A 26671-nucleotide genomic window follows, 5' to 3' on the forward strand; every position below is an offset into this window, starting at 1 on the left:
GATTTACATGCCAGTGTGCAGGGAAGGAGAGGCCAGCTCCAGGCTCTCTATAGCTGCTGTTCATGGGCCAGCTCCCAGTCCCTGACACTGGTGGAAACACAGAGTGGGTCCAGTTACACTCATGAAGCTGTTCTGGATTTACACCAGGGTAAGGGACAGCTGAATTTGACCCAGTAAAGTTCCTCTAATGCACTAGATGAGATGAATGTATGCTCTGGAGGAAGCGAGGCTACACCATCCGCTCCGGGTGGGATTTGGAGGGGCTGCAGGGAGGTGGCATCTGTCCTATGGACATTTTCATGGTCATCTGTCCTACGGGCAGCACAGCACAGAATCAGGCCCCATATTTTGCCCTAGGGGCAAGTAACTCCCCTCAGCAGTGGAAGAGGGGGGCCCCGCAAAGGGGAGTGGGGATGCTGGCAATTCCCGAACAGCAGCCTCCCAATGGGAACCACCACGGCAAGGTTTCGGAGAGCCAGCTGGGATGAGCTGTGTGCCTGAAAAGGACCTTTTCCATTGCTGCAGGGGGTGGGAGGAGGTGAGGACCGTTGTCAGATGCTGGGGGTACAGGTGCCCCCTTTGCACACACATCCACACGTGCATGCAGCAGGGAAAAAGCTACTCTGAGCCTAAAACTTCAGTTTACGGCTTCTCTGAGCCCGCAGAAGTTCGGAGCCAAGCCGCATCGTGTTGCACAGAGGCACAACTTGCCGCCTTCCTCCTCCTGAATGGAAATGCAAAGCTGAGACAGAAACAGCCTCTTGTGTTGACAGGGAGAAGCCTCCTGGCTCCGGCGTCTGTCTGGGTGGATCATTTCCCCTTCCCCAGTGGGTTTTGTCGCTGCCTGAACCATTCTGCTGCAAAGCTTGTTCATCCCAGGCTTTGGTTTTTTTGGTGGTTTCAGAGAGGTGGAGCAAGGAGGGAGATGGTGATTTGGTTCTACATTGTGATCACTGACCAAAGATTTCGGTGGCTGTGAGCTCCAGCTACCTGCCGGGTCCACAGATTAAGCGAGGAGTTTGCAGAAGAGGAAAGGAGTCCGGGCTGTATTTCTTTAGGACAGATCTGAGGATGAGCACAAATAGAGCAAATTTTGCCATGGGAAAGAACTGACTCCGAGTTTCCTCCACGTTGGGAAGTGAGTATGGATGCTTTCCCTGCACACATATCACCTGCAGAGTTTCGGCTGCGCGGGCTGTTAATTAGCAGGGGACGCTCATCACGTTAATCCAGTGATGCTCAATAAGAACTGTGTTGGTTTGGAGGAGAATAGACCCAGGGCTTATTAAGCCACATGGCTCCAGTGAGCCACGAGGGCCTGATCCTGCTTGAGCGGGTGAGGACCAGCTTGAGGGATGTCAGAGGAGCTGCGCTGAGGGATTATGGCTCGGCTCAAAAGCAGCTGCACAGTCGAACAAGTGACAATCAAACAGTCTAAATGAGTCTGGATTTATCGTCTTCCCGTACAAACCCCGTCAAACTTGTTTCGCTTTATGTGTCATGAAAATGGGTCTCAGTCAACTCGGCAGAGTTTGTGCTGAGAAATAAATACATCCCAGGGTCCTGAGTCAGGCATTCGTCGGTGTTTATCTCTAAGAGCCGATCACAGCCTCTGGCAGGTTGGCAACATTTGCTCTCAAATCTGGTTCAAATGCAACTCAAAATGTTGTGCTCCCCACCCAAAGCACTGGGGAGGTGCTCCTGCTTGGAGCTGGGAAGGGAGAGCCACCACCTCATGGTGCCCAGTTCCCTTTTCTAACCTCTTCTGAAAGCATCTGGAGGTCTTGTGTTGAGAGATAGCGCCTGCATCAGCAGTGCCCAAGAGGTTGGAGACCTGAGGACTTGACCCCAGATCTTCCAAAACCACGTGCATCCCCTTCATTCAGGCAGTCAGGATGGTGCAGACCCATCTCTGCTCCCCTTCTGCTCACCATCCCCTGGCTTGCCCGCCTGGATGGTGAGCAGGACAAGGTGCACGTATGAGGAGCATGGTTTGGTGGCCCCATGGTTCCAACTCTTGGGGAACACGGGACCACAGTGTCTCTGCTCTGGGACACTGAAGCCAGCTGATGCAGTTCGTTTTGAGTCACCACCATCACAATGCAGGGGGTGCTGAGATGCATTTTTTTATTTAAAAGCAGCAGAAAGGCTCAGCAGACGCAAACCTGACCCTTATGGATCTTAAAAGACCATTTCACTCGCAGGCAGCTCAAGGTTGGGATCCCTCGTGCAGCGGTTCCAGCACCGGCTCAGCATGGTTGCTGCCATCCGTGGTAGGACCACCGGTGAGGACCAAAATACCACGCTCAACTCTTCCTACAGCATTAGAAATGAAAAGCATGGAGCTGGGAAAGCGGTAGCACATTAGTACTGTTTATTAGGACAGCAAATTGTGCCAGAAAAGACTACACACAACAACTAATGATAACATTAAGCACATTCACTTAATAGCTAATTAATCTCTTCGACTTCCCTAATGTACAAGGAGGAGCCTTTGGTTTGCGAGAGCAACCCAACCATTTGCATTTCTGATTTCCTATAATTGGGGAAGTGGAAGAAACGGGGAGTGCAAAACCCACCACACACATCAAGTTGTTCACCTCAGCAGATAATGAGAGGATCGTCTCCTGTAGTATTTAATTAGAAATGTCGCAGTTAATTGATTTCTTGGATATGTTAATTAAGAAATAATGAGGACCAGGTTGCAGCAAAAGGTGCCAGTGAGAAGTTTAGAGTCCCTCCTGGAAGATGTGTCTGTTGGCTGCTCCCGGAGCCGGCCAGGAGACAACCAGGAGACAAGCCCAGGATTGTGTCACCCATGTCCTGAACCCACCCTTAAGCTTGGGGCTCAGCTCCTTCCATTTTCGCTTGTTGCTCACTTTTCCACCCTGAATCCCTGCGTGTGGCCCAGCGTGGGCAGATGCCCGGGTCCTGGCAGGACAGGCAGCAAGTCTCCCCGTTTGCTGCCCGTGCCGGCGCCGTGCATCGCTGGGATGCGGGATGACCTGACCCTGCCACCCTGGGACAAGCGATGCTGGTAGATCTCAGGGTTATACTGATGCCACGTAGCCGAGAGATGCAGGTGTCCCCTCTGCTTCGGTTGGCTCCGCTTGAAGGGCTGTGATGGAGACCTGGAGCCTGGGATGGCCTTCAGCCACGTGGGGGGAGCGCAGGGGCTGCCGGCGTGTTGTGGCAAGACCCTGATGGACTTTGAGCAAAGCTTTTTAGGGTACAAATAAGCTCACCCAAGAAGCTGGCCTGACTCTGAGAGTGTTCCCGATGTTGCATATGCAGAAAGTGGAGGCTTGAAGTGGTCCTAGTGGTGGTAGGTACCACAGCCCCAGGTATCTCCCCGGGGTGCTTTAGGAAACGTCCACGTTTGGCTTTTTGTCCCTTTTCTATGGCTTATTTTGCACCCTCAGCTGCCCCTTTTTCATGCTGTCACCCTCCGGCACCTGATCTGAATGCACCTTATAACCGCGTTAATGGCAAGTCCCTTGGGATACAGCGGGGGGGTCGCCCGCCAGCACCGGCACGTCTTCCAGCGGTCCCTTTGCTGGACCTCTGCGGGCGTATGGCCCTCCGCCACCCTCGGGCACCCGCCGCACGCACCGTCTCTTTTTAACCTTCTCGATAGAGTTACCGACCGCGACACTTTGTGTAACACTCGGATCTGTCTGGAATAAAAGAGTTTAAAGACTTGGCGGTGTGGTCCAACCTCCGCGCGGCCGTTTAATGTGAAGGATGATGCGGATGTGGGGATGTAAAGGTCTCGTCTGAAAAGACAAGTTTCTTATGGGCTGGTTTTCCAGGGGAGAAGCTGCCAGGGATGGGGCTTTCCTCTGCAGCGTGAGGGGCCGTGGGGAGGGGACTTTCCCAACAGCAGGAGTTGTTATATTTTTGTGTGTGTGTATATAATATATAATATTGTATATAATTATAATCTATTATGTATAGAATAAAACATACAACATGTAAATATATAAAATATGCAATTCTATAGAATTACATGCACATTGTAAAATACTATATATACACACATTATATACACAAATATATATGTAGATATACTATTAAAATATATATAAAATGTGCATTTAAAATAGAATATATATACCTATTATGTACACATATATGCGTATATATTATGTGCAGGTATATATGTGTATATATGGTATATCACATATATAATTATTATATTTGTGTGTATATATTTTTTATATGTGTATTTTTTTATATGTGTGTGTGTATGTGTATATATATATATATATATAAAATTATTATAAGTGCCCTTTCCCCCAAACTCTGTCGAGACGTGGTAACGATGCCCAACCTTCATCCCCCAAGACCCCCCACCCCAGTCCCTCATTGCTGGGGGGTCCCAGGAGCGCCCGGGGACCATGGGGGTCCCTTCGCCAGCCCCTGGCACCCCACATCTCAGGGGTATCCCCAGGGGGGATATTCCCAGGGGAGCAGGAGGGTGGCAGAGCCGTTTGGATCCTGCCTCTCCCCGACATTCAATCCCCGGCACAGGTGTGAAGCTGCCGGCCCCGAAGCGGCCGCATACCTCTCATACCTGCGGCCACCCCGCTGGTGGCCCCGCTCCTCTGGGGACCCCTGAGGGAGATCCCCATCCTTACGGCCATCCTCACCCCCCCAACGCCCACCACGATGGGGCCACCAAGCTCTCCTGGCTCCAGCGCTCCCGTGGGACACATCCCTCCCCAGTGACACCCAGTCCTCCCCACACCAGCCTCCCTGCAGCTGTTTGGCCGGCTATGGGAGAGGGGGACGGTCCCCTTGTGTCCCCCCCACCTCCACTGAGGCAACCAGTCAGGTTTCCAGCGCATTTTTGCTTTTTATTACCACGCAGTAACACACACTACAGCTGCTGACTACCTACGACAGGGAACGCACGCACACAGGCACAAAAATAAAAGAATAAATTAAAATAAAACTGTGTAAAAAAAAAAAAACAATGGAGAAAAGGAGGGAGGTGAAAAAAAAAAAAGCGAAAAAGGAAAATGAGAAAGGGGCTGGTTACACTGAGCTTCTAGGTAGGACGTTTTTATTTGATCTCATGGCTGACGGACGGCTTCCAGCGCGGAGGAGGATGCGCGGTCGTGTCCCGGGGCCACGGGCGCCCTGGCAGCCTCCTCTTCCTCCTCGGCTCGGCGGCGGGAGCTTCCCGAAAAGCACCTCCGAGGGATGCCCCAGGCAGCGGGGGGGGACGGGGTGCGGGTCCCCGGTCAGGCCGGGCGCCCCGGAGGAAAGGCAGCGGGCGGCGGCGGCGGCGGCTTCGGCGATGTCCCTAGAGTTCGTTTGGTGATGCCGCCTGTGCCCCCCCTTCCTCCCCCGGGTTCCTCTCCATGGTGGCTGCACCAGGAGCCTGTCCCTGCCTTAGTCGTTGGAGGTGACATCGATGTCTTCTCCGCTCGACTGCTTGGTGGCGAGGCGCCATCGGTTGATGTGGTGGGAACCTTTCTTCTTCTGATCCGAGTCAGGTCCTTCCTCCTCCAGCTTCTGCCGTTTGTATTTCGTCCTCCTGTTCTGGAACCACACTTTCACCTGGGGGAGAGGGAGAGATGGGCACTCACAGGGGTCCCGGCACAGCCAGCCCCGGCAAGGGATGGTGCTGCGACCAGGCAGCAAGCTCAGTTTTCCTCAGAGATCCGCACAAAAGAAGTCCCTGTCCCCCCAGCAACGCTCCCACGGCCACCCTGCCCTGCCTCGGTTTCCCTTCTGCCTGCGGCAGGGTGGGAGGGGAGAGACAAACACAGCGGGTTGCAGGGTGCAGGGTCCTGCTGCCTCCCAGCTCCGCTTTGCTGCACATTCTGGCCTTCGAGAAACCCAAGACGGGTGAAGAACACTCAATCACACCTCAGACTCAGGGCCAGCAGGCTCACGAGACCCTCCTTACAGCTCTACAACCTGGTGCCCATCACCTCAGTGTCTGGGCTGTGCCCCCATCGGCACAGCACGGCAGGGGCAGCTAAACCTGGTCCCATTTCATTTGGTCGCAGGATGCCATGGGCACAGCAGCCGTGGCTCCAATGACCGTGGGGGACAACACACAGAGCCATCCCCACACCTCCAGTGAGGACCTGTGTCCCACGGCCAGGGTGGCATCATTAGTCTTGGGCTGGACTGTATATAACCAGGTAGCTAATTATAGATAGATTATAATTACAATTATAGATCATTAATTTACCACATTTACGTTTCAGGAAACCTTTTCCACTATGACAGTGGTCCAACACTGTCCCAGGAGCTTGGAGAGGCAGCAGGGGTCTCCATCCTTGGAGATAACACCCTCCTCCCTGCCCGAGGCCTGGAGAACCCTGCTCCGACACCGCACACCCTCGATGCCAGTGCCAGGAGTGCGGCCCGTGGTAGGGGCTGGACACGGCAGCACAGAAATGGCGGTCAGTTTGGAATGCTGAAAGCACCCACATGGCCGGTGGTGTGGGATTGCAGGATGCCGTGCAGCCGGGGATGCGGGATGCTGCAGGCAGAGGTGCAGGGATGCTGCAGCCAGGGACACAGGATGTCTGCTGCAGGTGGGGATGCGGGATGCTGCAGGTGGGGATGCGGGATACTTCAGGCAGCGGTGCAGGTGAGGATGTGGGCTGCTGCAGGCAGCGGTGCGGGATGCCTCCCGGCTTCCCAGGCCCCGCAGGACACTAGGTGCCGCTGCTCGGCCGCCGCTGCCATCCCGGCCCAGGCCAGGCTGAAGCATTTACCCGTTTGAAGGTGGCGCGGTGCCCGCAGCCCCTCACAGCAGACACTGGCTGCACCTCGTCCCCTGGGACTGTTGCCCCCTTTCCCCCTTCTTCGACATTCATTGCAGGCGACACTCGCTTTCTGCTCCGGAGCCTTTCGCGGCAGGCGAAGGCAGCGTTCACAGCTCGCTGCATTCCCCAGGTGAGCAAAGCCCTCGCAGGGTGCCCCGCGACCAGCGCAGTGCGAGCCCTTGACTTTAAGGCATGTTTAGTCTATTGAAACAGCTGCTTTATGGCACCAGTATATATTATAACCCCTCTGCCCTGGGCTCAAACCATTTGCTTTCCTAGCTTTGGGGCATTTCTGGAACAATACTGAGCTGGCGCCTTTCATTCAACAACTGCAAAGCACTTTACAAACTTTAATTAAAGCTCTCAGCCCTCTGGGAGCAGGGAAGTTGCCTTATCCCTAAATTATAGAAGGGGAAACTAAGGCATAAAGCAATTAAGATGCTTGAGTGAGGCTCTGTGGAAATCGGGGGTGGGTGTGAAGCGGCTCCTGCATGTAAAGCCTTTCCTCCCCAGCTTGGTTCAGCTTAGAGAAACCCACCAGGGTATGACCATCTCCTGCGGGATGAGGCTTCCCTGCACTTCCCAACTGTCTCTGCTGCAGGAATGGGGATGTTTCCAGGCTGGATGGGCTCCCTGACCCCTCCGATACCATATCCCTCGCTCCAACAGGCCAGAAGCCACAATGAGAGAAATGTGAGAACCGCACAGTGGGCAACTGGGGGATAAGCTGCCCCCTACGATGCCTCATCCTGACTCCAAGAGTAATTGGTTTAAACCCCCAAGCCCGGGGGTTTTATCCTTTCCCAAACCCTTGCCACATTAACCATTGTCATGCCGGGTGTTTGTGCATCCAACCAGTGTGATGCTCATGGGGTCCCTGCCAAGCCGCTCCTCGGGGCTGGCCCTACTCTTCTGCGCTCTTGCTGCGGGATGGGGACAATCCCTGGATGGCTCCTGCATCCCTGTCCTGCCTCTACATACGGCTCCCATCCACTGCTTCGCCTGCACACGCCATGAGCTCCCACCCGTGGAACACCCTGAGGGTCATTGCGTCCACCGAGAAACCACACTCTGCTCTAGGGATGCCGACAGCACCCAGAGAAGCAGCTCTGCCCAAAAGGTGATGTTGCCATCACCAAGCTGGGGACAATCAAAATCTGGTGGCTGTGTGTGCAGCTGCCCTGGACAACAGCCGAGTGACCCAAACCCTGCGGAAGGCTGAGGGCATGGGGATGGGTCTGGGTGGTGACCGAGAGGGACCAGCCGTGCCGTCACTTGGGGCCAGACACAGTGACACCACTTGTGCTGAGCCGTCACACGAATGTGCCACCACCTCGAAGGGCAGCGGAGCTCCCCAGGCATCAGTGCTGCACCCTCGCCTGAGGTCCCAGACGGGACTTTTCTTCTAAAAACACCCCAAAACTTTTAAGAGCTTGGTTTTGGGGATGGTCCTTGTGGGGGAAACACTGACAGCCCCGGGATTTGCAGCGTGGCTGCTCTCTGGCTGTATCTGGGATGCTCATCTTTCTCCTCCCCTGATTCCCAGGCATTCGCTCAGTTAATTATTACCGCTCCTGCCAGAGCGGCTGCGATGCCCGGCCAGCCCCGACCCATCGGCCAGGGCTGCTGTGCCTCCATCCCTGCACACATGATGCTGGGAAAGGGTGCTGGGGTATTACAGTGCCTCCATAATCACCCCGAAGCCGGGAGGGGATGCTGGAATATTATGGTGCTGCCATAATCACCCCAAACCTCCCACTCGGCAGGAGCCAGGGTGATGCCTTTGCTTTGGGAAGGCAGGTTTGACATCCTGAGCGGGGCCAGCACCATGTGCTGCCAGGGATGGAGAGGCTCTGCCCGGACGGCGGGCTGCATCGTGCAAAATTAACTCTGGGAAGTTATTTCTCAGCTCAGCACGCTCCCCCGGGAGGTGAAATGACCCGATGCCACCAGCGATGGGCACAGCGGTGCTACCACCTGTGATGCCCAACCCTGCATGACCGCAGCACACAGCGTGGTACCCCCACCTCCTCCCCGCTCCCCACCTGCCCGGCACAGGCATCCTGCCCCAGGCATGCCAGCCCCCGTGCACCCCCGCTGCCTGGCACCCCTGCGGCACGCCGACCACCAGGCTCGTTTTCCATCCAGCTCACACATACCATGTGTGTGTGTGTCCCCACACCATCCTGTCACGCACAAACCCCACGGATGGCTCCTCTTGCGCAGGCCACCCCATGTCCCCCCCGCAGAGCCCTCCCTACGCATACTCCAGCCTCATCCCACTTACTAAACACTTGCGTTTGCTTCGGGACCATGAGCTGCCGCTGTTTTTTCCCCCCAGTCTTTTTTTTTGTGGTTGCATGGGCCTGTCCTATCCCAGACTAATGCAGCACCTTGGTAGGAGAAAGGATGGGAAGGGGTTAAATGCCTCCACCTTTCCTCACCCTATATCCCAAGGCATTTCCTGATGCCGGGCACATACAGTACCCTTTTCACCTTCCCCCTGGACTGCTCCAGGTGTAGCTTTCCAGCTGGAGGACGCGGACCTGGCACCGCACAAAGGGCAAAGCTCCCTTTTCCAGGGGGGAAAAGTAGCTGGGAAATAGGGCCAGGCACCACCATAACGAGCAGCCCCTTGTCGGAGCGGCTAAACCCTCTCGGAAATAATAAAACACCCCCACCCGTGGGTTTGGATGTGGGGCTGCAGTGGGTGAAAACACGTCTGTGTTACCCGGTGTCACACCGGGGACGCGGGTCACCAAGGACGGGGGGTGGTTTCCACGGGAGGTTTGTGTGCGTGTAGGATTCATCACTGGATTAATAATAATAATAATAATAATAATAGTAGTAATAATAGTACTGCCTGCTTTTGTCACGGCCACCAGCCCGGCTGGCTCTCGCACCCTACCAGTCCCGGTACTTCCACGCCCATGCCGTATCACATCCCTCTGCACATTGGGGTTATTTCCCTCCAGGTAATTAAAAGATGATTTAAAAGATTATTTTTCTAAAGCCACAAAGCCGGCAGGGAACAAGCCTTCCCTGCCGCCTCGCAGACCCCCCTGCAAATCCCTGCTGCCTTCGGGGACGCTTTGCCGACACTCGCTGCCACCGCCGATCCCGAGCCTGATGCTCTTTCCCCCAGGAACCGGCCCCAGCCCTGCGATCGCCTCCGTCGTGACCCGCACTCGCTCCCTGCCCGCAGGTGACGAATTACCCTGCGCCGAGCGGCTGCAGCAGCTTCCCAAGAACATGGAAATGCCGTACTACAAAATACGCTGCAGTGCATAAAAAAAATTATAAAAATACATCTATATTGCCTCTTTCCGTTTCTAAATCTCCACCCGGATTTAGGCATGGACGTCTCTGCTTTTTCCTCAATAAATTGCGTTATTGCATTTAGGCTCGGGGCAATGATGCACAATCCGAGGGACTCGTTGAGCTCCGCCTCGGGCATCCCGCAGCTGCCCTTTCCGCCCGGGCAAGTTGCTGTTTGTTCTTTGACCTTTGGGGTTGGCTGTGTTGTTTTTTTTTCCCTTTAACATCTTTTTCAGCCCAGAGAGGTGACAGAAGCAGCAAGGAAAGGACCCGAGCTGCGGTGCCATCTACTGCCGTGCCCTGCGAGACGTGGGGATGGGGATACGGGATAGCATCAGCACCAGGATACAAACGGCCTCTGGATTTTGTGGGCTCGGTCCATCCTCCCCGACATCTGCACACACGGTTTCCCGCTGTCCCCCATGACAGTGACATTTTCCTCGCGGTAACTTCCCTCTTGCAGAGCTGTATTTGGAGGTTTTGCTTGGCAGAGCCACGGCAAGGATGAGCCAGGCGGGTACCGGGAACACCCACGGCTCCAGCTTTATTTTCCAATTGAATTAAAGGATAAAAATTAAATTAATTCAGAATATAGGCCAAGCTACCTAGCCAGAATTTGGAGAAAACTTTCTTTCTCTGCCGACTCAGTTAATGAACATGATGGGAAATAGCGAACCTTCACCTGGAGCATTCGGCAATAGCTGCTCGCAAGGACACCAGGCTCCGACACGCACAGAGATGCTCAGCCCCAACTCCTCTGTTTTCCCCCAGCACCGTACGCTTTTCCGTTTCCTTTCATCCCTACGGTCCTCCTGGATCCCATCATTTCTAAATGCCCATGAAATGCCTTTTCTAAAATTCAGAAAGTTGTAGCTGAAAGAAATGCCCTTCGCCCAGCACCCATCTTTGCACCCATCTGGACTTTCGGGCACTGCGGAGTTTGTGTACAAAACCAAAGCTGCACAACTGAGGCACATTTTTGCAGTTCTACAGGGGAGAATCTCATGCTGCTGCTCCTTTTTTAACTGGATTTTTAAAACCATCTATTTCTGGGGGAAAACACCCCAAGCAAGCAAGAAATAACACCAGAAAACCGCTCCAGCGAGTGGCACGACGCGAGACCAGCATTCCCAGCCTAAAGCGCTGCCGGGAACCACCTCAGCGACCAAACACTGTGGCAAAAAAAAAAACAACCCTCAAACCCACCCCGAGCCCACATGAATCCGCACGGTTCGGCCATGGTTTCCACGCAGGATTCCCAGACAAACCCAGCTGGGAGATTGCAAAACACAGCCTCAGCCCTACACGGGGTCGGCGCCGTCTCTGCCGCCCGATGCTGAGCTGCTCCCACCAGCGGACGGACAGACAGATGGATGGTGGGACTGACGGATGGTGGGACTGAGGGGCGGGAGGCTGCCCGGGGGTACCTGGGTCTCGGAGAGGCTGAGGCTGCTGGCCAGCTGCTTGCGCTCGGCGCCCACCACGTAGTGGTTCTTCTCGAAGGCCCGCTCCAGCCGCAGGAGCTGGGATGGCGAGAAGGCGGTGCGGATGCGCTTGGGTTTCCGAGCGAAGGGGCCGTGGAGGAGCAGGCTCTCCTGGGACACCTCGCTCCCTGGGGACAGAGAGAGGAGTCAGCGTCCCACGCCAGCACCCCCAGCCCTGCAGCTCCCCCTCTGCGGGACCAGGGGGGGATGTTGGGGACACCCTCCTGCCCTGTGACAGGGGGAGGACAGACAAGGAGATACTGGGGGGCCCTGGACATCTTCTCTGCCTCAAGCTTGCAGCATTTGTCCCCTCCTGAACACCACAGTGCTCCCTCCCCAGCCACCCTCAGTCCTGTGGCAGCACTGGGCACAGGAGCAACGGGAGGGGAAGGGAAAAGAGAGGGAAAGAGAGAGGGAGAAGGGAAGAGGTAGAGAAAAAACAGAAAGAGACAAAAAAGAAGATAAAAAAGAGCAGAAAGAGAGGGACAGCCTAAGAAAGTAACAGGGAAAAAAGAAGAGACAGAAAGGGAGAACTGAGACAGAAAGAAAGAAAAATAAGAAAGACACAAGGGAAAAGAAAGGGTGAATGGGAGAAAGAAAGAGAGAGAGAAGGAACGTGGGAAAGCGAGAAAGAAAAAGAAAGAAAGAGAGGAAGAAAAGTCAGAAAAGAAATAGAGAAAGAGAGAAAGAGAGGAAGAAAAGAGGAAAGACAGAAAGACAGAAAGAAAGAATAGAAATAGAAAGAAGAAATAAAGAAAGAAGGAAAAGGGCAGAGAGCAGGACAGCCAGGAGGCGTTGGAGGGAAGGGCAGAGGCCGCGGCTGAGGGGCCGGGAGCGGCGGGGGACAGAGGCGGCAGCGGGGCCGGAGCGGGGAGACCCCGGAGCCGCTCCCGGGACTGTGCGGGACGGGCCCGGGGCCGGTGCGGCCGGTCGGCACTGCGGGGGCCGGGCCAGAGCCGTGTCCCGGTGCCCCCGGGCGCCGCCGGCAGCGGCCGCAATTCCCAGCGGAGCCGTCGTAGCCCGGAGCCAGGCGAGGGGTTGGTGCCGAGCAGATAACCCTAATCTGGGCTCCTCCGGCCCGGCCCGGCCCCCGGGACACCCCGGGGCATCGCGGCGGGGACGGCGCGGACAGCGAGGGGACGGGGATGGAGAAGAAATGGAAAGAAAACTGAAAGAAACGAAAAAAAAAAAGAAAAGAGAAAACAGAAAGGAAAAACGAAAAAAAGGAGAGGAGAGGAGAGGAGAGGAGAGGAGAGGAGAGGAGAGGAGAGGAGAGGAGAGGAGAGGAGAGGAGAGGAGAGGAAAGGAAAGGAAAGGACAGGAAAGGAAAGGAAAGGAAAGGAAAGGAAAGGAAAGGAAAGGACACAGATAGAGAAAGAAAAAGAAAAATAAGAAGGGGAGAGATAAAAATGGAGGAAAAAAAGAAAGATAAAGAAAGATGGAGTCATCAAAAGAAGAAAGAAAGAGAGAGAGAGAGAAAGAAAGAAAAAGAGAGAAAGAAAGAGAGAAAGGAAAGAAAGAAAGAGCGAAAGAGAGAGAGAAAGAGAGAGCGAAAGAGCAAAAGAAAGAAAGAAAGAAAGAAAGAAAGAGCGAAAGAAAGAAAGAAAGAAAGAGCGAAAGAAAGAAAGAGCGAAAGAAAGAAAGAAAGAAAGAAAGAAAGAAAGAAAGAAAGAAAGAAAGAAAGAAAGAAAGAAAGAAAGAAAGAAAGAGAAAGAAAGAAAAAAAGAAAAAAGAAAAGAAAGAAAAGAACGAAAAGCTATAAAATCAAATAAAATCTCGCTGTGCAGACGAGATCCACCGCAATCTTTCCCTTCGTTTCCGAGAAGGAGAAACCCAAACTCCCGGCTCCGCCAGCCGCGGGGCCGCGCAGGGAGGCGGCAGCGCCGGTCCCGTCCCCGGGAGCCCCGCGATGCCCGGCCGGGACCCTGCTCCGCCCGGGGCGGCCGAGGCGGGACTGCTGCGGGGCTGCCCCAGCCCCGCCCGGCCCGCCGACGGCGGCTCTGCCCGGGCATGGCACCGGCGGCGGGGCCGCGGGGCAGCCGCACGCCGGCTCCAGGGCTGCGGCTGCGGGAGAGCACGGGCACCGGGGGTGCAAATTCACTCCGCTACCGGGTGTGCTAACGCACTCCGGTACCGGTTGTGTAAATGCACTGAGCATCGGAGTGTGCAAATGCACTCCGGTACCGGGTGTGCAAATTCATCCCGCTACCGGGTGTGTAAATGCACTGAGCATCCGAGTGTGCAGATGCACTCCGGTACCGGGTGTGTAAATGCACTGAGCATCCGAGTGTGCAAATGCACTCCGGTACCGGGTGTGCAAAGGCACTCAGCCCCGGTGTGTAAATGCACTCGGCGCCGGTGTGCGAACACCCCGAGCACCGGCTGTGCCTGCAGGCACGGCAGCAACAGGTTTTGCCTCCGGGTCTCTTCCGGCCTCCCCGGTTAACGGGCCCCGGTGCCGGGCAGGGCAGCCGGCAGCCCTCTCTCTGCGCCCCCTTCGCGCCCCGGGAGGAGCGGGGGCCGGTGGGCGATGCCCGCAGCAGCTCACCTTGGAAGCGGTGCCCGAAGAAGCGGTTCCGCAGCACCCAGGGGTAGAAGTTGAGCGGGTCGCGGTGTTGCGGCCCGAAGAAGGAGTGGGGGTGCGGCAGCGCCGAGCCCCCCAGCTGGTGGGGCCCGACGGGCAGCGCCGGGTGCCCCACGGCCTCGGGGAAGACGAGTTCGGCGCTGCCGTAGAGGGCCCGGCCGGCGGCGGCGGCGGCAGCGCCCTGGAAGCCGGGGGCGAAGGCGGCGGCGTCGGTGGCGGGTCCGGGGTAGCCGAGGGCGGCGGGGCGCGGGGGCTCCTCGGGGCTGAGGTGGGTGTCCTTGCCCACCAGAGACTCGATGGTGAAGCAGCGCTTCGCAGACGGCTGGAACATGGTTTGAGCCGGGAGGCTGGGGGGGGGGGTTTGGGGGGGGGGGGGACCGGAGCGGGGCTGTTCCTCCGGGTGCGCGTGTGTGTGTGTGTGTGTGCGTGTGCAAGAAACCTCCCCCTGGGCAGCGCGCACACACACACACACACACACACACACGCCCACCCGCGGGCGCCTACGCACCCGCAAACCCCGGGCAGCCGGTACAAATACGGCCGGTACCTGGCGGGGCCCGGAGGAGGGGGCGGCCTCACCTGCTCGGGCCGGGGCCGGGGCCGGGCAGGGGGAGGCAGAGGAGGCAGGGGGAGGCAGGGGAGGCAGGGGAGGCAGGGGGAGGCAGAGAGCGCCCGAAAAACTGGACTGGAGCCTCTCCCGCAGGCGCGCCGCGAAGTTGTGGGAGAGGGGCTCCGGCTGCGGGTTTTTTTTCTTTTCCTTCTTCTTTAAAAAAAAATAAAAAATAAAAAATTCTTTTTAAAAAATTCCTCTCTTTTCCCACCTTTTTTTCCTCTTTTTTTTTTTTCTTCTTTTTCTTTCCCCTTTTTAAATAAATAAAAGAAACAGACCCACGGCGGCCGTTCGTAACTCCGCGGCGCGGGGAGCTGCCGGCCCGGTGGGAGGGAGGAAGGGGAGGTGAAGGGAGGTGAAGCCCTCCCCCGCGCCCCACCGCGGCTCCCCGCCTCCCGCGCAAGCTCCGCTCCCCTCCGCGTATCCCCCCCCCCACACACACCCCTCCAAGGCAGGACCTTCCCTCTGGACAAAAGCCCGCTCTTCCCACGGGTCCGATCCTGCGCTTAGGTTAAAAAAAAAAACAAAAAAAACCCCAAAAAAACCCGAACAAAACCCCCCCAATCGCTCGCGATTTTGGCTGGGTTTTCCGCGGCGGGGGGGGGATGCGCAGAGCGCGCAGCCCCTGCGCGGGCCGGTCCCGAGTTCACTCCGCAGTTTGGCTCTGCTCTGAGTTTTGTTGGCCCGCGGAGGCGGGGGCCAGCCCTCCCCTCCCGCACAAAGGGGGTTGAAAGTCTATTTTCCACTTGGCTGGATTGAAATACTCCGCGCGGGCACCCGCGGATCCTTCCCCCCGCGGAGAGGAGAGCGCTGCTGCGCGCCCGCGGGTTTTCCGCGGACACATTCTCGCAAGAGGCTGCGAGGAAGGAGGGGAGAGGGAAGAGAGAAAAAAATACATGAAACCCCCCAGAAATGAAAGGCTAAAAACGGAGCCAGCGCGTCTCCAAAGCGTTATTTTTATTTTTATTTTTATTATTTCCGAAAGAGGGAGAGAAAAAATACTCTACATTTTAAATATATATTTATATTAAAAAACGGGAATAAAGAAGCGGGGCTGGGTCAGCAGGCTGGTGGAGAAGGCACCCGGCGCGGAGCGGGGCGCACCCGCGGAGGGACGGGGAAGAGGACGAGAAGGGAAGGGAAAGGGGATGCGGACACGGCGCTCAGCTCAGACGCGGGAGCTCTGCCCGGCTTCGGACCATTTGTGGAATTTAATTTAAATCAATTTAATATAATTTAATTCAATTTAATTTAATTTTTTTTTTCTCGCTCTCTGTTTTCTTTGATCCCCGGGCCAGGCCGGGGGTGGGCGAGGCGGGGATGCGGACCCTCCGCCCCCGCTCTCCCGCAGCCGCCCGTCGGGACCGGGCGGTGGCAGCGCCGGGGGCCGCCGAGCGCTACGCGGGGCCGGGATTTCGTTTCGTGCGGATCTCGCCGGTTTTCAGCGTCTTCTGCGGGGGAAAAAGCCGACCGGGCGCTGACTGCTCACCGCGGGAATCCCCGCCGGCAGCATCTCCCCTCCGCGCCCCGGCTCCACAGGAACCTTTTTTGGGGGAGCTGCTTTGGTTTGGGAAACATAAACCTTTAAACTATTTTTTTTTTCCCTGTTCGCCCCCGTGGTTTTCAGTCCCAGCCCAGTGTCCAGGCGAGGCTCCCTGGATGCTTTGGAGGGAGCCAGGGCTCGCTGGGAGCTGGGAAGCCGCTACACTGAAACCAGAAGAGAAACCCAGATTTATCTTTACATTTATTTTTCCACCTGCCACTCCAGGCCTGCTCTCACCTCCAGAATAATTCAGGCAGGACTTTTATCCCCCATGGGAATAAAATGCGGACACCCCCCCAGGGCGAGTGCCTTGCTCGGCGCCTGGTATCCCCAGCTTATTAAAGAGAAAAACTTTAGCCCCTGCATCCCTGGGAGGAGGTGATCCGGGAGCAGCCTGCCTTCCCGCTGGATTTCTGGCCAGGAGGAGCTCTGAGTGGAGGAGAAAGACATTTTCTTTTTTAACGAAAGAGCCGCAGAGCATGCCAGCACAGGGGAGGGATGCGGCCAGCAGTGGCAGTGGGCAGGCAGGGTTGGGTAGAGGGGTGCTGTACCGGGATTAGGGGGTGCTGGTGGAGGAAAGGTGGGATCTGATGCCCGTTAAAATACAACAGTGAGGATTTTCCAAGGAGCAAACGAAAGAGGAATGCAGGAGAAGGAGAGGGGGATGGGACAGGCACCAAAACCTGGCCTTGGAGCTGGGGGTAGAGGGTCAGCTCCAGGGATGGGCAGACAGGCAGCAGGTCCATCCCCATCCGTCTGCATCCCCCAGCCCTGGCCACTGCTCGCCTGCCTGGATTTAAATCACTGCCCGTACCCCTTCCTCCCAGGCTTTGCTGGGGTCGGATCCGGCACGCTGCCGGCAGGTGCAGTCCATCCCCCCTGTCTCGTTAATCTGTAACACATCGGCCTCCAGCATCAAAGGGCAGAATGTGGAAAATCAGGCCCCGGGCCCCGGAGCGTGGCCACAGGCATGGCTTGCCGGGATGTTAAAAGTTGACCAGACTTCAAAGTGCTGGATCATTTCCTCCTAACCTCTCCCACCTGCTCTTCCCATGGGCACAGCTCCTTGCCCAGCCTGGATTTCTTATCATCCTTCAAGTGTGGCCCCGAAGCGAAGAAGGGAGGAATGGGGCTGTATTTTGGGTTGTGGGGATGAGGAGGTGCGGAGCCTGCCTGTCCCAGGCTGATCCCCCTTTCCTGCTGCTTCGGCTTTTTTTTTTTTTTAATTTCACTTGGTTCAGGGATATGCTGGATGGGAAAAAACTGACCTTACACAACCCAGTGGGCTTCAGTGGGTTATTCATCTCATCTCCCTCAGTCTCCTTTTTTTAAGGTGGTTTTGTCAACTGATTTATTGATGGTAGATGGATGGATGGGTGGATGGCTAGATGGATGAAGGTGCCATGGGAATGGTGGGGATGGTGGTAGATATGCACGTTCACAAGGACAGGTGGGAGATAGCTTTAGTCTGTGGAGCCAGGCTGATATTGAGGGATGATACCACCACTGAACCCAGGAACAGGAAGCCACACAGCTCACATAGCCATGGGCTGGAAGACGTCAGTCAACCAAAGAAAGATGCTGCTGGGTCTTCACCTGCCTACACAATGGTCACACTGGCTTTTCCATGGGTGCTGCATCCACCCTTGCCTCTCCAGTGTAGCCTGACTACTATGTTGGTACAGAAAACCTGCACATTGGCTCTGGTGGGATGGGTGCTGGTGGGCTTCTGACATTCTCAGACTGGGAGGTGAGGCAGGAAAGGCATGAAAGCCAAAAGGCTTGTGCAAAACTACACAAAAAGTGATGAGAAAAGATCCTCCCAGGTCCTCATCATGCCCAGGCTCCTACTGCTCCTGCGTTGGGTGAGCTCTCAGAGGTAGGAGATCCTGAAGACCATTTGATATGGACCCAGCTGTGACTTCGGTGGCTTGCACTTGCAAAGCAAACAGGATTTTACATCCATCTCCTTGTAGACATTTAAAGCCCCAGCTCCAGAAAGGATCATCTTCAAGTCCTGAAACACCTCCAGATGATTGTGCAGGTGCCCACAGCCCTGATAAAGCCTTTCAGAAAGCTGCAGTACCCTCGGCCACGGGTGGCAGTGCCTGTCCTGGCACTGAGGCTGCACCCACACCTGGGACAGAGATTGCTCCAGCCATTTCTGCTCGTCAAGCTGGTCCCATAGGACCATGGCTTTGGGGGAAGTCATTGAAATTCATTAGTTGAAAGTGATGTGCAGAGGTTGGGCACATGGGAAGCTTTCCCCTGACCTTGTGCCTGACCTTGGGGACCCTATGTCCCCTTTTTGCCCACAGGTTGAGTGGGGCGATGAGCTGGTTCATCCACACTGAGGCCCACGGAGGGCAGCAGTACTGAAACACACAGTTTGGGGGCAGCATCTGCATCTTCTGCTTGCGACATGACTTGTCGAAACAGCACTGATGTTGCAGGCACTGACAGCATGCATGGCTCTGCGGGTGACATCACCTGCCGTGCAGGTAGGGGATGCAATCCTCCTTGGGGACCTGCTGGGCTGGCAGCAGGTACGGCATCAGGGAACAGAGCTGTGGGGGTCGTTGCGGTCCCCAAGCCCTTCTCTGTAGCAAGGGGTGCAATCCAGCCCCCCCAGCCACCGGGAGAAAACCCAAACTGCTGTTCTTAGTTTGTCATCCTGGTCCCCAGGGTGGCAGCAGCCATGGGTGCATGGTTCTGCCATGTCCTGCCTGGGAGTGGACATCTCCTTCATCCCTGATCCCAGCCTTTTCACGTCCTCAGGATGCTGTGTCCAGGAGCTCTGTGCTTTAGGACTGTGATTCCTGGGGATGTTTTTGCGGGTTTATACCCCTGACAGTGTGAGGAAGGGCTCAGCCCAGGTGTTTGGGTTCACCCAACCCTTCCCACTGGTTCTGGGGATGAAGACGGGTCTCCCAGCTAATGTCCCACCATGTACCTCCCTCCAGGGCTATAGGATGTCACTTTTATGAACGCTCTTCCATGCATGGCAGAGTCATCACTGCAGCAAAAATGTCTTTCTAGGAGAGCTCGGGAAATTTCGACACAGGAAATTATGCCTCCAGCCCTGGGGAGGGTTTGGGTCCTCCCTCGGGTGGCACCGGAGCGTGACCTCTACGTCAGACCGCCCCCGGGCTCACGCCAGCCTTGCCCCAGCGGGCAAAGAAAGCAACATCCCCTGCAAGATTGCACCATCGCAGGGGTGGGGAAAGGTGCAATGGCTTCAGTGTCGTGGTGGGGAGAGAAGCCATCCCTGCATGGATGCTGGGAGACTCCCCCCAAAACCCCGTGGGGACCACCCAGCATTATATTAGGGGAGATCAGCAGACTTGGCTCCCGCTCACCTCCACCACAAACCGTTAAATGGCATCAAGACGGTGTATCAGCGGCTTACATATGTTGCTTATAGACGCCAAACTTATTAACACAATAAAACTGCTGCTAAGAAGCTTTCCTGCCTCCTTTCCTGCACAGAGAGCATCAGTGTTGGAAGCACCTAGCCGCCTCCTATGGAAACACCCAGGGTTGCTTTTCATATGGCACTCAGGAAAATAAATATATGAATCAGCCAGGGTCCCCCTTCCAGCATTTCCAGACCTCGCTGGGAGGACAGGGAGCTGGGGAAACCTCAGAGTCAGGGGAGTTTAAATGTTTAAAGCCAGTCCCGGGGTGAAGCCATCCTATCCCGCCCAGCTGCCTGTCCTGGGAGGCAGCGTGCCGGGGGGATGCCCGGGCTCGCAGGGTGCTGCTGGGTGGGCTGGGTGCTGGCGGTCTCCTCCGATGCACGGCACTCTGAATCAGTGAATCTTCCTCCTGCTTTGCTTTGGAAGTGGTCGGAGGGGGACCCTGGCTGATTCATATATTTATTTTCCTGGGTGCCATATGAAAGGCAACCCTGGGTGTTTCCATACGAGGCAGCTAGGTGCTTCCAACACTGACATTCTCCAGGAGAAAAATAGGCAGGAAAGCTTCTTAGCAGCAGTTTTATTGTGTTAATAAGTTTGGCGTCTATAAGCAACATATGTAAATGACTGATATACTGTCTTGATGCCATTTAACATTATGTTGCGGAGGTGAGCGGGAGCCAAGTCTGCAGCATTTCGACTAATACGCAAGGAGCTGCCAATTCTGGTGGGTTTTTTTCTCCTTTTTTTCCCCTTTTTTTTAAATTTAAACAAGTTAACAAGCTGCCCGCGCCAAAATAATGACTCGGACCCTTCCGTCTCCGTTGCCGTTTCTTGGAAAACGGGTAAATATTGTGTTCATTTAGCCCTGGCGGCAGCTCGAGTCCCCGGCGCTGGGATGGAAAATCCCAGCTCGCTGGGTATCCCGGTCCCCATTTCTGCGCATGGAGAGAGGGGCCGGTGAGGAAAGAGCGGACCTGCTGCCAAATGCAGCCATGGCTGTTGGTAGTGGAGGTGCCAATGTGTCCGCACTTCCCCCTTCCCCAGTGTGTGTGGGAAAAAAAAAAAAAAAGGACAAGGGGAAAAAAAGATTAAATATAAAATGCCGCGAGTTTCTCCCTCTCGCAAGTAATTTTCAGTTAATTTATGTTGAATCAATGGTTCCTTGCAGTCATATGGATGGCAGGCTCCCAGCCATTATTAGTGTAAACAGATTTGTGAGCAGTATATTTAGCTGTTCCATATTGCTTTTAGGAAATGTGCACATTTCAATGGCGTATACTTAGAGAGGGCCATACCCTGCCACCGCTCTGCAGGTGGGGACGGTGCCGTACGGAGGCGCCCATGCTCCCGGCCTCCTCTTCCCCACTCAAGAGGAAGCCCGAGTTGGTGTGTGGGGTTTTGGTTGCCCTTCAAGGTAGTGGGGACCATCAGCTCCTGAAGGTCCCATCTGTATTTCCGCTGAAAAAAAAAAAACCCTGCTGAACTGGGTGTTTGCTGGTGAGTATGGTGCGGCCAAGGCCATGCTCCATCCCACAGGTTGCAGAGGCTGGATCCAGCTCATGAGTGTGGAAGAGAGGTGTTTGCACTGGTAGGGTCCCCTGGGGTGGGTGCCCAGCATTGTTTTGATGCTCTGGGGTACCCGCCTGCTCCCCAGAGCTCTGTGCAGTCTCACCGGCCTACGAGTGGGATGAGCTGAGCCAGTGCTCCAGCACCCTTGGGAGTGAATCCCCATGGGCTCGGCCACCTGCGCTGCCTGGGGTGGCCACCCACCCAGGGACCGTGCTGGGATGCAGGTAGCACATCCACCCACCCATGCCAGGATGCAGGTGGCACGTCCATCCTGCCAGGGACCATGCTGGGACACAGGTGGCACGTTCACCCAGGGACCATGCCAGGGTGCAGGTGGCATATCCACACAGCGGCCGTGCTGGGATGCGGGCGGCACATCCAGCCATCCACGCCAGGATGCAGGTGGCAGATCAACCCAAGGGCCATGCTGGGATGCAGGTGGCATATCTACCAGCCATGCCGTGGGTACGGAGCGCAGCAGCCTCATCCCTGCCACGCAGGGAGGGATCTGGACACCCCCCTCCATCGCCTGAGCGGCTGATTTAAGAAAAGTTGTTGTGCTGCGGGGAAGTGCCAATCTCGAGGTTTGGGGCCAAAATGTAAAAAACGCGCTAAAAAAGAAATCCCCAGATTTCAACAGAATGGGTGTAAATCCCCAGCCAGCGGCGCCGTGAGCAGCCCTCCAAGTCCCGCAGGACAGATCCTGCCACGCAGCATCCTTACGCTACTCCTCGCTTCTGGGCCCGCCTGCCGTGGAGGGAGGCTCCCCAGGAGGGAGCAGGATTTGGCCCTTACCCACCTCCCCTCCAGCCCCCCCTGCTCTCTCCCCACTGCGCGCACACCTCGCCTGCCACCAAAATAACCCAGAAACGCCAAATCCAGAACCCGCTGCCGGTTCACACGTGTTGGGGTGGCACAAAGCGTGGGTGCCGCCCCTCCGCCAAGGAACCGGGGCAGGATATGGCCCCGGGGACTTTTGCTATTTTAATTTTCCCTGCCGGCTTGCCTGCGTGCTCGAAAATAGCTTCCACGAGCGGGCTGGCACAGGCGACGCAGAGCATCGCCAGCCTCCAGCGGCACGGCGGTGAAAGGATTTGGGCAATGTCTCACCATGGCTACCCGGGCCGGGGAGAAGTATGTGGGCTCCGGGGGGAGGGTGCCAGCCCCTTTCATGGAGTAGAAAGCCCGACATCAGGGCTCTGTTGTTGGATGTCACCGTCTCCCTCCCGCCAGCGTGAAAAATCAATTAGGAAGAATTAGCGACGTGTCAACGGGTGTTGCATGGGGAGAATTATAGGCCCCATCCTGCACACCGCTACGCGGGTTCACCCAGGAGAAGGTGGCACTGTGTCACCGCTCCCTCAGCCATCCCCAACACCGTTACAATCCCCAAACCGTGATACCCAGGCACCTGAATCCGGCCCGGGGTACTGATTTCCAGACCAGGTGCCTGGCTGTGCCCAGGGAGCTGCATACCACCCCAGCGCTCCCTGCCTCAGTTTCCCCATCCCTGCGATGGGGCTTGGCTGGACCGCAGCCCCCACGTCCCACAGCGTCACCAGCCGGAGACCCCATTGGAGCCCATCCCTGTGGCTCTGGGACTGGAAGCAGTTCAGGAGGACTGTAACTTGCACTGTGCTGCCACTTTTCTCTTCTCTCCTCTTTCTGCATGTGTGTATATATATATAAATAATAAGAAAAAAAAAATCCCAAACTCTGATTAAAATCCCCTTTTTTATTCACCTGCCCATCTTTCCTCTGTCTCCATCTCCCATTCTATCCAAACTCATAATTAATCGCTCAAGGCAAAAGTAATGAATGTTAATTGGCCATCTGTACAAAGACTAATTAAAATCTACCATGCTGGGGATTAAAACATACCTATAGCAACTGCCTGAATTGAGAATGAGACAGAGGAGAGATTGAGAAAACAGCTGAAAGGCTTGTGCAAAACGCAATCTCGCTTAGGTGTGAGATGAGTTGCAACTCGGAGATCTGAGATGCTTTATTATTAAATTAAAAAAAAAAAAAAAAAGGGGGCGGGGAAGAAACTTCTGAGCTGAGCCGGGAGATGGTTTAATGGGAAGAAAGGCCGCGGGAGATTTCAAAGGCAGAGTGACCCCAACATTTCGGGTTTGGTTTGGATGAGGATAATAGCTGCCCTCTCCCCTCCCTGATGGGAGAAAATATTTCATGGTGTTTTCAGCTTTTTAGCATTTCTGGATGGGAAGAAACCACGCCCAGCGCTGGGAAGCTGCTGGGCTAGAGAAGGGTAAGAAGCAAGCCCTGAATTTGAGGAGGTAGGGATGGAGCGCTTGGCACCATGCAATGGGCATCACGGCCCGACCAGGCATCCATCGGCACGGCAGGGTCTGCATCCCACTCTGCCCCGAAGCTGCATCGCCCCCTCGGCCACCCCGCTCCGCTCCTGGCCCCTTCTTTGTCCTAAATCCTCGGCTTTTCAGGCCGGCCGCCCCTTTGTTGCGGGGAGGGTTTAGGAGTTGGAGGACTAGTGCAAAACAAATAAGCCAGCGCTAATTATTCACGGGGCTGCTGCTCCTCCTCCTCCTTGCTGTTGCCCTGATGAGTCCCCCGGCCCCCACGCAAACACCTCCTGACCCTCCCTGCGCATCTGGGGCCAGTGCGAAGCCTGCATTTGTCTCACCCAGCTGAGGTGTCCCCTCCAGCGCTGGTGTAACTGCTGGAGGTGGCAGGAGGTGCCCGGGGGTGGAGGGCACCTGAGCAGATGCTGGCAAGGAGGCTGGACCCTCTCTCCAAACAGGTTCCATCAGACTCAAGGCAGCTCTGGCACATGCAAAATGCCATTTTTTTAGTAAAAAAGAAAAAGAAAAAAGTGCTTTTCCTCCAGCCAAAGCTGGGGGTGGGTTTCTGCTAGAAATCACAGACCTGTGGCTGCATCACCTTGTGTCCCCAAGCAGTTCCAGGCCAGGGCTTCCCCATCTATCCCATGCACCAGCTCTGATGCCAGCAAACAACTAATTTATTAATCCCAGGTCCCCAGTGTCTCCTTCCGGGAGCCGCTGACCGCATCCCTGTACCCCTGTGATGCTGGGGATGACTGCCGCCGCAGAGCATCCTTCCCGGGGGCTTTTCGGGGTTCACAGTGGGGGGTGACGGAGGGGCTGGGGGGAGGCTGGGCATCCTCCCCTGAGTGCGCTGATACTTTGCAGCCTTGCTGGAAGCACCCGAGCTCAGCTCTGCTCTTGTTTTCTCAGATTCGGCTGTGTTTACTCCCAACACGAGTGACCGCCGTGGCCCTATTACGGGAGCGGCTGACAGCTCGGCTGACAAGTGTGCTCGCGGCAGGAATGTGAATGCGGCTCCCGGCCTCGCCGCGGTGCCTCGGCGGCAGCTTTGCCGGCGGTGGCATGGGGAGGGTGAGGCCACGCTGCTGGCTGCGTGATGTGAGATGCCTAAGGAAAGAGCCGCTCTGGGTTTCCTGTGGGATCCCACATGGGATGGGGGGCTGCGAGCAGCAGGTGCAGCACGACTTGCTCATCCTTCCTGATCTAAACCCAGGTGCTGAGCATGTGCCAGAGTCCCCCAGCATCCTAATGGGAAGGACCAGGATCTGCTGGGATTATTCAGTGCTCAGGGAAGGGCTGGGCAATTGGCACAGGAGGGTTTCAAGGCCAGGTGGAGAATGATGGTCAGCAGAGGTGGCGCAGGATAGGCCATGGAGGAGGAGGAGGATGGATGCCCTGATCTGAACCAGTGGCTCTGCTGAAGGAAAGGGGACAGGGAGCAGCTGATGTTGAGACCGTCCGGTGTCCCCAAATCCTGGGGGGTCACAGGAGCAGCTCAGCCACAGTCTGCCTCGGGCTTGGCACTTGATATTCAGGGAAGGAAGCTGCATCCCACACAGGCCAGCGACAAACTGGACAAAGTCTGGCTTTGAAGTGCTGCATGAAAAAATGGAAAACTTCCTATTTCTGGCAGTTCTTTCCCACTGGCGTGGAAATTGTTGTTGGTCTGCAGGACCTGGTTCAACCACTGGTGAAACTGGTGGGTGCAGGGCAGCGCCAGGAGTGATGCTGAAGCCAGGGATCCAGTGCTTGTCCCAGCTCCTCTGCTCGTGCTGGATAAAGATGATTTAATTAATCACAGATCATTTCTGCAATGTCCCCCCATTAGCAGACTAAATAATAACTCATTAAAGGCATTTGAAGATCACAGGAACAGGACAGTTTACCAGCAAACCCACTGCTCTTTGGCTCTAAACTGGGTTAATCTGTCATCTCTCCTTGCTGGACCAATGGGTCCCTTGTTACACATTAAATGGTTGCTCCAGGAAACATGTCCAGCCTGGAGCTGGTCCTTCTCCTTGCTTAACTAAGGCCACCAAAACGAGGGGACAGCATAGAGGGAAGAAGAACAGAAGCAAGTCAGCAGGCTGAGGGTGAGGAGTGTGAAGAGTTACAGGCAGGAGGATGCATGAGCAAGCGTTCAGTCTCAGGGAGAAGAGTTGGTGAGAACCATGCCAGCTCAGGAGAAAGATGTTTGTTGTTCTATCCCTCTCAGGCTTGGTGAACATCCACCAAATCCCAGCCATGGCCCTGAGAAGACCCTGCAAAGCTCCTGACTTGTCGCATAGAGAGGTGGGAGGCCTTGGGATGGTTGGTTGTGTGCCCCCCTCCATCTCAGGTACCCCCCATATTAACTCCGTGCCATGCACATGGCTTGGGTATCTCCATGGGCATCTCGGGGGTCTCTGCATGCAGGATGGGGGTCCCTGGGTGGGAAGTGTGGGCACTACCAGACCTTCCTCCCCCCCGGGAGCACCATTGCCAGAGGACCATCTCATTTACCTTTGGCCTCGTGTCCAGAGGTGGCTGCTTGTTTGCGAGCGAGGAGCTCGCTGAGCACTCAGCGTACTGGACGAAAGGCCCGTACTCAGCATTTCTGGCCACTGGATGTGAAAAAAAAGTTATTCTTTTTCCCTCTGCTGAGAGACCTTAAATAAGGGGCAGAGGGACCTGGCTGCAGCCTCTTGCCCCACTGAGCCAGGGGCAGACCAGGTCAGTGGACGAGATTTGGGAGGTCATTGGGTGCACACCAGTTTTAATTTGGGAGGCTTTTGGGGGGATTTAGCAGGCTCACCCTTGCTGCCATCCTGGGGACCTAGTCACACATGCAGAAACAAAACCCAGCAGTGACTTTGCCTCCTTTCATGACCTGGTTCCCCGCATTTCATCACAGCACAAAGGACCCAGTGTGCCTCCCCAGCATGGAGAGGGGGCTGGGGAAGGTCCCCTGAGGACCTGGGGTCGGTTGCTGTGGTGGTGTCACCCCTAGGTATTGCACACACACTTTCCTTCATACCCCA

The 26671-nt window shown here is 55.8% G+C and overlaps 1 protein-coding gene across 1 annotated transcript; it reads right to left on the bottom strand.

The window, feature by feature from the left end:
• Nucleotides 1-5091: 5091 nt before the first annotated feature.
• On the bottom strand, nucleotides 5092-14511 carry LOC128910216 (homeobox protein EMX1-like). The gene is made up of 3 exons (XM_054203177.1): nucleotides 14145-14511; nucleotides 11540-11724; nucleotides 5092-5568 (listed from the first exon to the last, which is right to left on the bottom strand). The coding sequence occupies exons 1-3, from the start codon at nucleotides 14509-14511 to the stop codon at nucleotides 5401-5403; spliced, it is 720 nt and encodes a 239-aa protein (XP_054059152.1). The 3' UTR covers nucleotides 5092-5400.
• Between the last annotated feature and the right edge of the window lie 12160 nt (nucleotides 14512-26671).

This window comes from Rissa tridactyla, chromosome 5 (genome assembly GCF_028500815.1).
Source record: "Rissa tridactyla isolate bRisTri1 chromosome 5, bRisTri1.patW.cur.20221130, whole genome shotgun sequence".
Classification (NCBI taxonomy): domain Eukaryota; kingdom Metazoa; phylum Chordata; class Aves; order Charadriiformes; family Laridae; genus Rissa; species Rissa tridactyla.

Bases quoted from the DNA above. Each gene is read 5' to 3' on its own strand.
- LOC128910216 (XM_054203177.1), bottom strand. From the start codon at position 14,511: ATGTTCCAGCCGTCTGCGAAGCGCTGCTTCACCATCGAGTCTCTGGTG. The intron at 11,725-14,144 runs GTGAGCTGCTGC...CTCTGTCCCCAG, and splicing joins CTTCGGGCACCGCTTCCAAG to GGAGCGAGGTGTCCCAGGAG. The intron at 5,569-11,539 runs GTACCCCCGGGC...CCTCTCCCCCAG, and splicing joins TCAGCCTCTCCGAGACCCAG to GTGAAAGTGTGGTTCCAGAA.